At 34.1% G+C, this 12,643-nt stretch overlaps 1 protein-coding gene across 1 annotated transcript in view; it reads right to left on the reverse strand.

Annotated features, from left to right (window-relative positions):
* The window catches only part of LOC150098795 (glutaminase liver isoform, mitochondrial-like), a 270,677-nt gene that overhangs the window by 191,329 nt on the left and 66,705 nt on the right, over window positions 1–12,643 (reverse strand). The window contains exon 5 of the mRNA XM_090405753.1: window positions 7,019–7,098. Coding sequence (XP_090261879.1) covers window positions 7,019–7,098 — 80 coding nt within the window. The remainder of the gene's footprint in view (window positions 1–7,018; window positions 7,099–12,643) is intronic.

Raw genomic sequence — 12,643 nt, forward strand, 5'->3', positions numbered from 1 at the left:
GAAGGGCCGCAAAAACTGTTTTAATTTTATCCATTAACTGGGCTTTTGTATTACTGGAAGTGCGATTGGTGTCTTTTTCAACTGCGCCCCATACAAAATAATCCATGGGGTTAAGGTCTGGGGAGTTTGGAGGCCAAACATTTGGACTGGTGAAGTCGTAGAAATTTTCAGACAACCATTTTTGACTTTTCCCAGAGGTGTGGCAAGGGGTCGAATCCTGCTGCCATACATACGGCCTACCATTGGCTACCCTTGTTATCCAGGGCTTGACTACAGTTAGCAACTCCACGAACAAAGCCCGAATTCCAATGCCAGGGTTCTTCAACACCTGTTCCTGCAGATTTGCGAGGAATTCTGCTGTACGAACGCAATCAGATCGTCTGCTAGGGATCTTTCTTCTTGCTACATCCTCGTAGTCACCATTGCAAGTCTCTAGTTCATGCCTGATTGTTTTTACTGTATTCAGGGAGCATTGGGCAGCAGTCGTAATATCCTTATTTTGATGGCGGGCACGAATCATCATGATACAAGTTATTCTCTTCCATGATTCAGGTGGGTTCCAGCTATCCATCCTTTCTGACATCTTGTATATGAATGAAGAAGGGTCCAAACTTTTAAATGAAGAGAAGTGTGTGTTAATACATGTAACTTACGGAAAAATATAATTAATTATAAATATGTCAAATTTATCCCGAACACCCTGTATATATATATATATATATATATATATATATATATATAATAATAAAATAAAAAATAAATAAAAAAATAAAAAATTATACATCAACGCTAGAGTCCTGTTATTAGTGTTGTCTACTATATACATATATTAACATCATTCCAGCCAGTTGGTATGGAATGGTTTCTAATACTAGCTGAGGCTTGGCTAGAGTCCTGACTTATGCTGGATCCTACATATTAGGTAGGCTGAATGTGTGCCATCCAGATCCTTGGAATTTTCATGCCATCTTTGTTGTTGATATTTGGGTGGTTTATCAGGATTTCGCAGGATTCCTTAAATTTCCTTTCGTACCAGGTTTTTGTGCGGTGTAAAGAGCAGGTGTTTTTCCAGTTGATTTGGTGTAAGGTGTTGAGTGCGTGGTCTGAGGGGCCTGTTTCACCATAATGGTTATATTTAATATGTCTAATGTGTTCTTTCTTGGTTTTGGGATTGTCCGTCCTGTTTCACCAATGTACGGTAAGTTACAGGTGCAGCGGATGCAATAGACTCCAGGATGTGCTAGTGGGAGGAGAGGATCCTTAGAGGAGTTGAATATCGTTTTAAGTTTAGTGGGTGGTTTAAAGGTGGCATTGAGGTTATAATGTTGTAGGATTCTGTTGATTTTTTCTGATAACCGTTTAATGTATGGGATGGCTATGGTTTTACTGTAATCTAGATTCGTTTTTGTTGTAGTTTTATGGAGTATTTTATTAACAGTATTTATGTTATAGCCATTATTTATGAATGTGTCACTAATGATTTTTAGTTCTTGTTTCAGGGCTTGCTGGTTAGAGCAAAAAGTTGTGGCTCTGTTTTTAAGGGTGTTAATGACTCCATATTTTTGTGATGGGTGGTGGTATGAATTAGCATGTATGTATTGGCCAGTGTGTGTCGGTTTTCGGTAGACTGTGAAGGATAGACTGCCTGAAGGTAAACGTGTGACTAGTGTGTCTAGGAACAGAAGCGAATTTTGGTTTTTGATTTCGACGGTAAATTGTATGCGTTCGTGTTGTTTGTTCAGGTGGCTGAGGAATGTGTTTAGCGTTTGTTGCCCATGCGGCCAGATTGCGAACACGTCGTCAACGTAATCTAAGCCAGACTGTCGATCTTAGCATGACGGAATCAAGAGCCCTTTGCTCAAAGGTTTCCATGTAGAAGTTAGCGATTGGGGGGGGGGATAGTAGTGAGCCCATGGCTGTACCTTCTTTTTGTAGGTAGAATTTGTTTTGCCGCACAAAGTAACCGGACTGTAATACGTGGGCAAAGAGGGCCGTAATGTCGGGCAGAAATTTGTTCTGTAGTAGGAGAATTGTGTCATTGATACATCGGTCTTTGCACCACCCTTGTGCAATGGAAATGCCATACATTCCTTCCATTCCTGCGGAATCTTCCCTGTTCAGCTGAACGCTCTTTTAGCAAATGTGCTGATATTCCATCAGTCCCTATTGCTGAATTCTTATTCAGTTTGTGCAACAGCTCTAATACCTCGCCCTCACATACCTGCATTTCTTCATCTAGTGAAGCGGTAACAGTGAGCTCAATGTTGCATTCACCAGATTGATAGCTTTTAACGAAATGGGCACTCATTAACTGAACAATCTCTTCTGCATCTGTAACCCTCACACCATCTGGATTTAGAAGAGTTATTCTTTCATATTCACTCTTTCTTTTACTTGCAGCATATCGATAGAATTCTTGTGGGTTGTCTTTAGAAGACAGAGCCAGTTTCTTTTCATAATCAGACTTTGCTTTCCGTACAACAGTTGTGACTATTCTAGCCTGCTGCTTATAACATTCATAGCAGACGTCATCCTTATGCAAACGGTATTCCTTTCACATTGTCCTTTTCTTAAGAATCTCTTGCTTAATAAGATTACACATCCATTTGACTCCTACTCTATTTATTCTTCGAACTCTAAGGACACATTCTGATATCGCATCATTTAAGTATTGTTTCAATGCTTTCCATGCACTGTCGATATTCTTTCCATCCAGCAACCAATCCCATTCCACTGAACTCAGTATATTTCTCAGTCATAATTTCCTGCGTTGTAGTTCAGTATGTAACCTTTTCTGAATGGAACATTCATAAACTTAGTCGCTTCCCAAGTGAGTACCGCATGCTCACTGTCACCAACTGGAGGCAGAATAGTTATGCTTTTAACTGAAACGCCCTCTGACACTATAATCAAATCTAACACTCTTTGTCCTCGAGTTCCTTCTGTTCACATGCTGCGTGAGGAAGTTGTCCCACAACAGCTCAATAAATCTATTTTTTCTTCTCATGAGATTTTACTGCTACCCAATCAATATTTGGATAATTAGAGTCTCCCATTATGATTACTCTTTTCACACTCACCTTTTCTATTTGGTGATGCATTTCTTCATCATATTAAATGGAAAGGCAAAAGAAAAGGTTCATTAATTCAAGGACTTCAGTATTTTGGTTAAAAGGCAATTTAAATTCAGGAATTATATTGGTAAGGCAACTAACATAGCATTGCTGTAGAATTAAAAGAATCTTCACTTGTAGAAGTAAGGCAGTTTTGTTACTATTATACAAGTCTCTAATCAAGAGCCAATATTACATAGGTTCTTGATTAGATATAAGTAAGGCTCCCAGTCTTACTCATTAAGGTTTCTAATGGATGTCAAGATAGCTGAAGCATTTATTAGCTGGTTGATTTAGAGTTTGTTGGCACAAGAGAGCAAAGGTCATACACTGCACCAAACCAAAAGTTACAGTGGTACTCGAGGTAACAGAGGTATTCATGAATTAATGACTGTGTGTGTGTAAAGAGAGTGCATCAATCACATCAATTATCAGAACGGGTTGGTTAAATAATTTCAAGCAGGAAAAGGAGAGAAGGTTCAGGGCATATATAAGATATGCAAGTAATTGCTGCATTTGACTGAACCAGACTTTGCTAAGGATATAATAAAAAGATAGTGAAGAAGAAAAAAAAAGAGTATGAACACATGAAACAATGTGTAAAAGTGTTTCACTAATGAATTACAGAAGCAGTGCATTTACGTTAATTTAGGAATGAATTAAATAGAGATTATGAACAGTGGTCATGTTAATTCAAAAAAGATTATTATTTATGTGATCTGGATTTGTTGAACTTGTTGGCATTGTTAAGTTTTTGTGTACATATTAGTGTGGAAAAAAAAAATTAGCAAATAAAAGTATGAGAGAATGAACATATAAAATCCAACCTATATGTGAATAGTGAATTGTATAATATGCATATCAGTTTAGCCACAGTGTTAATTAGTCATCATAATGGTTCACCAGCATTTCATTTTTGTCCCCCCTTTCCCCATCACTGAATTAGTAGGTTGGTTTCCTTTCAGGTGCTCATTTTCTCTTCATAAACATAAGTGATCTATAACATATTTTGTAGTAATTATGTGTACATCTAGGTATAAATATGAATTTGAGTAAATTGCAAACTTCATGCCTTGCCACCCTAACTGGAAATCCCCCCCCATCCTTTCATCGGGGGGAGATTTCCAGTTAGGGCAATAATAATAATAATCAGTTGTCACAAACATTATGATAGTTGTTGCAAAAACAGTGGAAACATCAACAACCAAAATGCTGCTTTAAGCAATTACACAATGTACTGTGTGTAAACAGATGAGCTTGCTAATCCTTCCCATGCTCATTCAACATAATACAAGAATGTATTATGTTGAATGAGCATGGGAAGGATTATTCAACATAATACAAGAATGCAAGACATTAATTTCATTGTTAAACTGAGCCTAGGTTTAAAAAAAATTAATAAAAACTTGCTATCTCCATTATAATTTCACTTTTATTGAAAGAAATATCTGAAAATATTATTTTTTTAATTAATTTATTTTATTTATTATTATTATTTTTTTGTTATTGTTGTTCCGTATAATTGGGTCATTTTTATTCTCAAAAGAATTCAAAAATTATCATTTTGAATTTTTTTGAATAGTAGTAAAAAAATTCTCAATTTTGAATATAGGATTGGTTTAACAATAAAATTACTTAACTAGTGTAGTTGAGTAGTTTCACTGCTAAACAAATCCTATATTTAAAATTGCAGAAAGAAAAAATTTTTTCACTATTATTTCATTTTTAAATGGCAAAATGATTCAAAATGATAATTATTTCTCCCTGATTTGATGAAATTTAATGAAACCTTGTATTTAGAATAACTTATTAAAATCTGGTGAACCACTGCAAGTGAACTATTTTAATGGCAAACGAAGGAAAAACAAAATTATGTCTGCAGTGCAAAAATGGTTCCAGTTCATAAATGGGTTTGGAATGAATATAGCACAGAGGAATAATTAAACACAACAGGATTAATCATTCCAATCCATCTGTCACAGATAAATCTTCTGAGATACAATAACACAAAAAACAATAAGTGGAAGAAGTTAGACCAGAAGCCTAAAGTCCTATGAGGAGGTGCACTATATGAATGCTATTAGTTAGCCTTGACTTTTGGGCAGGATGTCTAAGAATTAATGTTTCCCAAATTTTGGAAAGTTTAACACAATGATATTTATTTAGATTAGGTTAGTTTTTTTAATCAAGGGACCTTGTTTCAAAACACATGCATACGTTTTGAAACAAGGAACTTCGCAAACTGCTGGTACAGAGAAGGGAAGGAAAGGATATTTAGGAAAATGGATAAGGGCAGCCAGTTTCAAAAGAGGTTTGAAATCAGAGCAGACGTTATATTTCTTTAAATTTCAAGCTATTATATTTTTTTCTCAGGTGCCCTGGATATAAAGAAAATACAGCGAGAACTTTAAATAAATATAATCACTGCATTGTTTCAAACCTCATTTGAGCCAGTGGCCTAAGTTATCAGCTCTCCTAAATATTACACATGTTTACAAGGTTCCTTGTTCTTGCAATCATCATATTATGGACAAATTGGAAGATCTGTCAACATTTTCCTTGGGTTGGCCAGATACAGATGACCATGAATCAAATGGTGAAAAAAAACTTATGCTTCAATGCAGCAAATATAACCTTGAAAGACTTTTTTTTTTTTAGAATCAGCAGCAAATACAAAAAACTAACCTAATCTAAATAAATATCATTGCTTTAAACTTCCCAAGATTTGGGACATAATCTTAAAACTCCTGCTCAACAGCCAAGGCTAGCCAACAGCATCCATAGATGGTGCCCCTCATAGTACTTTAGGCCTCAAACAAGAACCACTTGTCAATATAGTCAAAAAAACTACAACTCAGATGTCCGGAAGTCTCACCCATTTTGGAATCCCTCATCCTGCACAATCCAGAAGATGGCAATCACAGTAGAGGAAGACCGTGCAAACAATTTTGGCAATAGATATGTGAAACCATCAGTAGGCTGAATAAAACTCCATCTGACATCTACCAGTTAGCTCAAGATAGAGACTTGGAAGACCATAATTTGCAATATTTAATTTTTAATATAAATCTCTTTTCCCTTTTCACACTGTATCATATTGTGAATAAACTATGATGACATGTGTTATTACAATTTTTATGTTATAGCCTAGAAGATGTCTTAGTGTCAGAGAGACATCCAAATGATTAAATCAATATTTAATTATTTCTCTATTTTGTATTTATTGCATCAAACCTAATTATGAGCTGAAAGCAGCACCTAAGCCTTAATAGCCATTAGTTCTAGTTCATGTTAATGAATAATATCACCATGAGGTGTGCTTTGAAAAAGTGTAAAATTATTTCCTTATTTTTTATTGTGTTATCCCATGTTCCTAAAATTTTGCAATGAATTTATTTTTCTTCAATGGTTAAAAAAATTCTGCTCATAAAAGAATATAAATCTTTCATAAAGGAGAAAGAGAGATCAGTATATTATAACTGAGGATGGTCTAAAGGTTAAATAATCTGGAAACCCTGATATACAGACTACACATGGTACTTTTCCCGAACCACTTCAAATATTTAACAAACAGGATGGTCATCTCACAGTGAATAATCATCATCTAAATACATTGACAAACATCCATGACACAGTGTGATTCCAGCCCACCGCTTGTCGAGTGAAAGCAGAGATGTTCTTCACTTGTCAACTAGGTTAGCAATATACTGCTAATATAATGGTTTTTTTTTTTTTTTTTTTTTTTTTTTTTTTTTTTTTTTGCATTATTCTGTTCTATTCTATCCTAAATGAACTAAATGATGTATGTACATTGCAACATTTTAAAAAAGCAACTTGGTTTTCTGAAATAAAAATTTGAAAGTTTTAAAAAAAATTAGAAAGTTTTTTTCCTAATGAAATATTACCTCTGACCATCAACTGTACACAAGCTTACTCCCCAGTAGTCTGGATTGAATTTAGCCAGTTGTGGAATATATGAAGCAACCTAGCATTTTAATATGAAGCATGTTAATATTATCCAAATACAGTTGTCATAAAAAATATTTCAAAACATATAGCAAATTTATTCATATAAACATATATATATGAAAGAATGATCATTAACTTGGTTAACATACATATTTTTATAAAGAATTGAATGACTAGAACCGAGATTTAAGTAAAAAAGGTTTTAATATAAAAACACGACTAGTTTTGGCTTGTAACAGCCTTCATCAGGTGACATTATAAAAGAAAGAAAAAAAGAAAAAACACTGAAGCTTAAATAAATTTGAACATCATAGAGAGTCTCTATACATAATTGACGTTAAATCGTTGTGGTTGTATTTAAAGCTGTTCTTTCGTTAGTTGTATTGTTGGGAAAGTGCGTGCTAATAGCATCTCATGAACGCCAGTACATGATTACAGCTGAATGACAATCTGGGAGGTTGAGCTACAACTCATTATGTCTCCTCTCTTTATGTATAGAGACTCTCTATGTTGTTCATAGTTTATTTAAGCTTCAGTGTTTTAGTGTTTTTTCTTTTTTCTTTCTTTTATAATGTCACCTGATGAAGGCTGTTACAAGCAGAAACTAGTCGTGTTTTTATATTAAGGCCTTTTTACTTAAATCTCGGTTCTAGTCATTCAATTTTTTATAAAAATATATATATATAGTCATATATAAAATGATTTATATATGAACTATATATGAATCATTTAGTGCATATATTTTTGAAAACTTACTTATTTTTTCAATAAAGAAACAGCATTCAAACCATTGTTAATACAGTCAACTGTCACTATAGCAAAACTTGTAGATTGCTATAGTGAGATAGTTTTTTATAGTAGACAGTTTGCTACAGTGAATTTTTTTAGCATAGCATCTTATTAATAACACCTTAGTTGAGACTTCCCAGGAGTTTATTACAGTGGCATTTGCTACAGAGAGCATCAACTGTATTTTGTGTTAAATTCTTTACGACAAAAATCATCATCAAATTCCTGATAACTACCCTCAGGGTTTCACCAAACTATGCAATGTTTCCTTATTTAGCATATATTTTTCCATTCATCCTCATTGTCTCACTGAGTATAAATATTGTCTTACCTCAGGCAATTTATAATTACAAGCAGCACAAATTACAAATTCTTTATCAGAGAAAAACAGATTTTTCTTTTATTACTTTATAAATAAGAATGCATCAAAATAGTGGTCTTCATAAATGAAACTATGCAGTCTCAGATGTCTAATTTTATTACTTGTTCTGAAAAAATAATTCATCAATATCACCTGTGTCCTTCAGGCAGAAGTTTCTTTCCATTTTAGTGTTTCTTTGAATAGTGAAATAGAACACTTATTCAATATCTCCTTTGATTACTATTCCCTTGTTAACAGTATCAATTTTTTAATCAAAAGGATTCACCTTGCTAAGGCTCTCCTTTTTGGAATCTTCTATTAATACATTCTGAATGTCAAGTTTTTCAAAAACTTTCTAAAACAAAATTCTCTGGTCGGTATTCTCATACTTCCATTCTCTCATTTCTTTTCATTACCCCAGTACAGAACACCCCCCCCCCCTCTGTCAGCTGTCAATTACCCATCAATCTCGTTGGTGAGCATGCACACTAGTTCAACTAAGTGGCAAGCAAGAAGTTAATAATGGCTGGCATGTTATCGCCATCAGCAAAAGGATAATGTCCTTATGAAGATATCACTGTACGTACACTTAACAATTGTTAACTGGAATAAAAAAAAAAGCCATTGAAAATATTACAATCATCAGATATTCAGTAAGTACAATTAATCTAAAATACTTTTACTTTTTTTAAAACAGATATCAATTTCTAATGAGCAGCAAGTGTCAATGATACATAGTTATGAAGCTGAAACCAATGCACAGAAGCAAATGCAAGGAGTGTTAAGGATTTTAAGATTCTATATGATAAATATGTTGTCAGTTAAATGAACCTCCCATGATGAGTCTGTCGACTCCATGGAGGGTGTAATAATAATAATAATAATAATAATAATAATTGTAAATTATGATTATTTTTACACAAGGAACCTTTATCAGGACTTTTTAATCAAAGGTGATTTAATTAGTCTCACATGGAGGTAGAGAGTTTTTTTTTTCTCCTGGCAACTGAAGCTTTTTTTGTCCCTCAAAACAGGTATAATGGCCCTATGAACACATATCTACAGGCATAGCATACTAGTGAATAAGGAAGGTAACAGGAATTAACTTCATTCTATAATAATTCCCTAGTATAATAGCATTGCTATCCCATCAACCACCTGATTGAAGGAAAACACACACAAAAAAAAACACTTCTTACTGTATCAGTCCACCTGGATCTTGGTCTTCCTCTGGATCTTTTTCCTGCCATCTTTAAAAAAAATGTTTTGCTAACCTTTCCTCTCCCATTCTGTTTAAATGACCATACCACATGAGGTTAGCTCTGCTCACACACACTGAATGCTAACAATATTAAGTTCCTTCCCAATATGCTTGTTTTTAATATGATGCTGCCATTAATGTCATCTGCTCATTCCCATAAGCTGCTCAGAACTCTATATCTGTGGTCTCCAGTCTTTAATAAAGTGTTTTATTTCTAATGCAGCAATGACAAAACTCAAATTTTCAAAAAAAAGCAAAAACAACCACAATAGATATGTCAAAGTTAAGGTACAAAAAATTATTGTGAAATAATTTCATTAACATTCCATACTTCATGCAACAAAGATTGCTGTATGAAGATATATAAAAAAAAATCATTTGCAATATAAACTATGAAAAATTCATATCTTATTGTTGAAAATGTGTTTAAGAGCTTGCTTGCTTGGCTTTTTTTGACAACTGTTGGAGTGACTGAAATAATATAAAATCTGATGAGAAACTTCCATTCATCATGAAAATTTAAGTTCTGTTTTCTATTAAGAGTTTCATGTGCATGAATAACTTCACCTGATTACTAAAAATGTGATTTGTCTCCCCTCAAGTATGGTATAGCAGCTGTGTTTATAAATGGTGTGGTTTGCAGATGTGACATCTGCAATTAAACTTGCTTCTCTTTTCTTAAATCAACATTATTGTGAGATTCACCTACCCTAATTTCATACTTTCTCAAGCTGAGCAAGGTAAGAAATAGTTCTCCAGAAATAGACGCCATGTAGTTTTTTTTTTCTTTTTGATTGGCTTATGTGCAATCCTAATATTTCAATCATTAAGTTAAGAGATGATATTAGTAAAAATTGTGAGTTATGGAAGGGAGAGGGATTAATATTTTTATTCAAATATGGTGGCTCCTTTTGTATACAAATGCTTAAACAACTGCAGTTTTATAAACTGCAACTGTTTAAGCATATAGCAAACGCCACTATAACAAATGTCCTAACAAACTACTAGAAAGTTCCAACCAAAATCCCATAGATAGAATTCTATGGTTAAAGAAATTCACTATAACTATTCACTATAATTATTTCAATGATTCCAATGAGTATGAAATAGTGACAATTCACTGAATATACAGGGTGGCCATAATTAAAGAGGAGGTATTCAGAGACCTGTAGTGAAAAATGTATTGCACAAAATTCAACCAAACTTGGTGTAAGTACACTCTGGAACATTGGGTTTTTATCTACAGAAGATAAAAATAGTACAAAATTCTGCTAGCAGGGAACATTTGGCACTATAAGCACATAGTTTGGTATTAATTAAATATTAATTAATAATTAATTTCATAGAAGATAGACAACAGATTCAATCCAGATCAATTTTTGTGTTTATATAACTTATAGAAATGGTTCAATATGTCCTCCTTTCAGATATTCTAAGAACTACATTCTGTGAATGACATTTTCTACAGCGGAACACACCAGATCTGCATTGATTTGTTTCACATGCTACGTTATTTTGTCTTTCAATATTGCTAAATCAGGAACATGTCCTTCAGACAATACGTGTTTCAGGTGACCCCACAACCAAAAGTTTCAGGGGTTGAGATCCGGCAAATGAGGTGGACATGCTGTGGGATATGCACAACTAATCACTCTGTGTTCTGTGAAGTGCTTTCATAACATTCGATGTACTGGCAATCCAATGTGAGGTGGTACTTTATCCTGCATGAATATGGTAGATACAAGGCATTTTCGCTGGTGCAGTTGTGGAACAACAAAGTTGCACATCATCTCTCGATACCTAACAGCAGAGATAGTATAAGTCTCTGATCCTGATGGGCAAAGTTCTTCGAAAAAGTGCAGATCGATAATAGATAACAATGCAGTGAAACTACACCATACTGTGACTTTCAGTGAGTAAAGAGGTCTGATGGAATTCATGAGGGTTATTTGCAACCAAAATGCAGCAATTGTGCGAGTAGAAATGCATGCTCCAGTAAGGTGAGATCCACAGCACTTCAGTCTTATCAGAATGACACAAATCCGTTTTGGTCTTCCTTATATCCACTAACTCTTGTAGAAACAGTAAGATTATGCAAATATCATCCACGTGGTTAGACTAGTGGCTTTGCGCTTTGCAACCATATCTCTGGGGAAGGAGTGTCCTAAGTTCGATTCCCATCGACGATGTGAGGTGCTTAAGGATCTTCCAATCCATAGCCAAGTTAGCTGATCTTGAGCATAGACAGTAGGGTTTTTTCAACCAGTTTATCTGGGGGTTTTCATCCTGCAAGCAGGCAAACTGGCCTCGTGAACACACACGGATTACAGTCAGGAATACTAACCCAGCCATAGGCCTGATTCGTGGGCTATGCCACCCCCCGAGCCCAGATGAAATTGGAGGTGGGGGGGGGAATGAGATGGTGCCATACCTTCCCGTAAAAGGGACTCGCAGCCATTGTATCATCATACGAAACTAACTACTATGCGAATATCATGCAATTCTAGCCAATTGTCTGCTGGTGGCAGAATTTTGTACTTTTTTTTTTTTTTTTTTCTGTAAATCAAAACCCTATGTTCCAGAGTGTACTTACACTAAGTTTGGTTGAATTTCATCCAATATATTTTTTGCTACAGGGCTCTAAACACTTCCTCATAATTAAAGAGGAAGTGTTTACAGGGCTCTAAACACTTCCTCTTTAATTATGGCCACCCTGTATACACAGGTTTTTCTTTTTTGATCTTTATTTTTTCTATCTTACTTTAACTAAGATAATTATTAAGGAAGAACTGGTTATATAAAGATCTCTCACTTTTCTTTCATTTTGCTCTCATCTCTTAAGATGCAAAATGCCCTATTCTTCAGAATTATAAAATTAACATTAGACTTGAATTTTCTATAGTTTATATAGTTAATGGCTTCTTGAATGTCTCATTGTAAACAATCTATTGCATTTTTTTTGTTAATATACTAGTAATAATGAAAAAGCTATCAAATATTGGGTAGCAAAACTTGTTAATATTTTATATTATCTAAATTTTGAAAAAATATATAAATATTTTATTCTGAAGTATCAATCTAATTTGTCAGAGGTTCAAAACAACATTTAATTGATAATACTAACAAGTAGGCTGAAATACTGGAATGTCA

This window comes from Typopeltis vanoorti, chromosome 15 (assembly GCF_054136105.1).
Source record: "Typopeltis vanoorti isolate ZY-2024b chromosome 15, IOZ_Tvanoo_1.0, whole genome shotgun sequence".
In the NCBI taxonomy this organism is placed as follows: domain Eukaryota; kingdom Metazoa; phylum Arthropoda; class Arachnida; order Uropygi; family Thelyphonidae; genus Typopeltis; species Typopeltis vanoorti.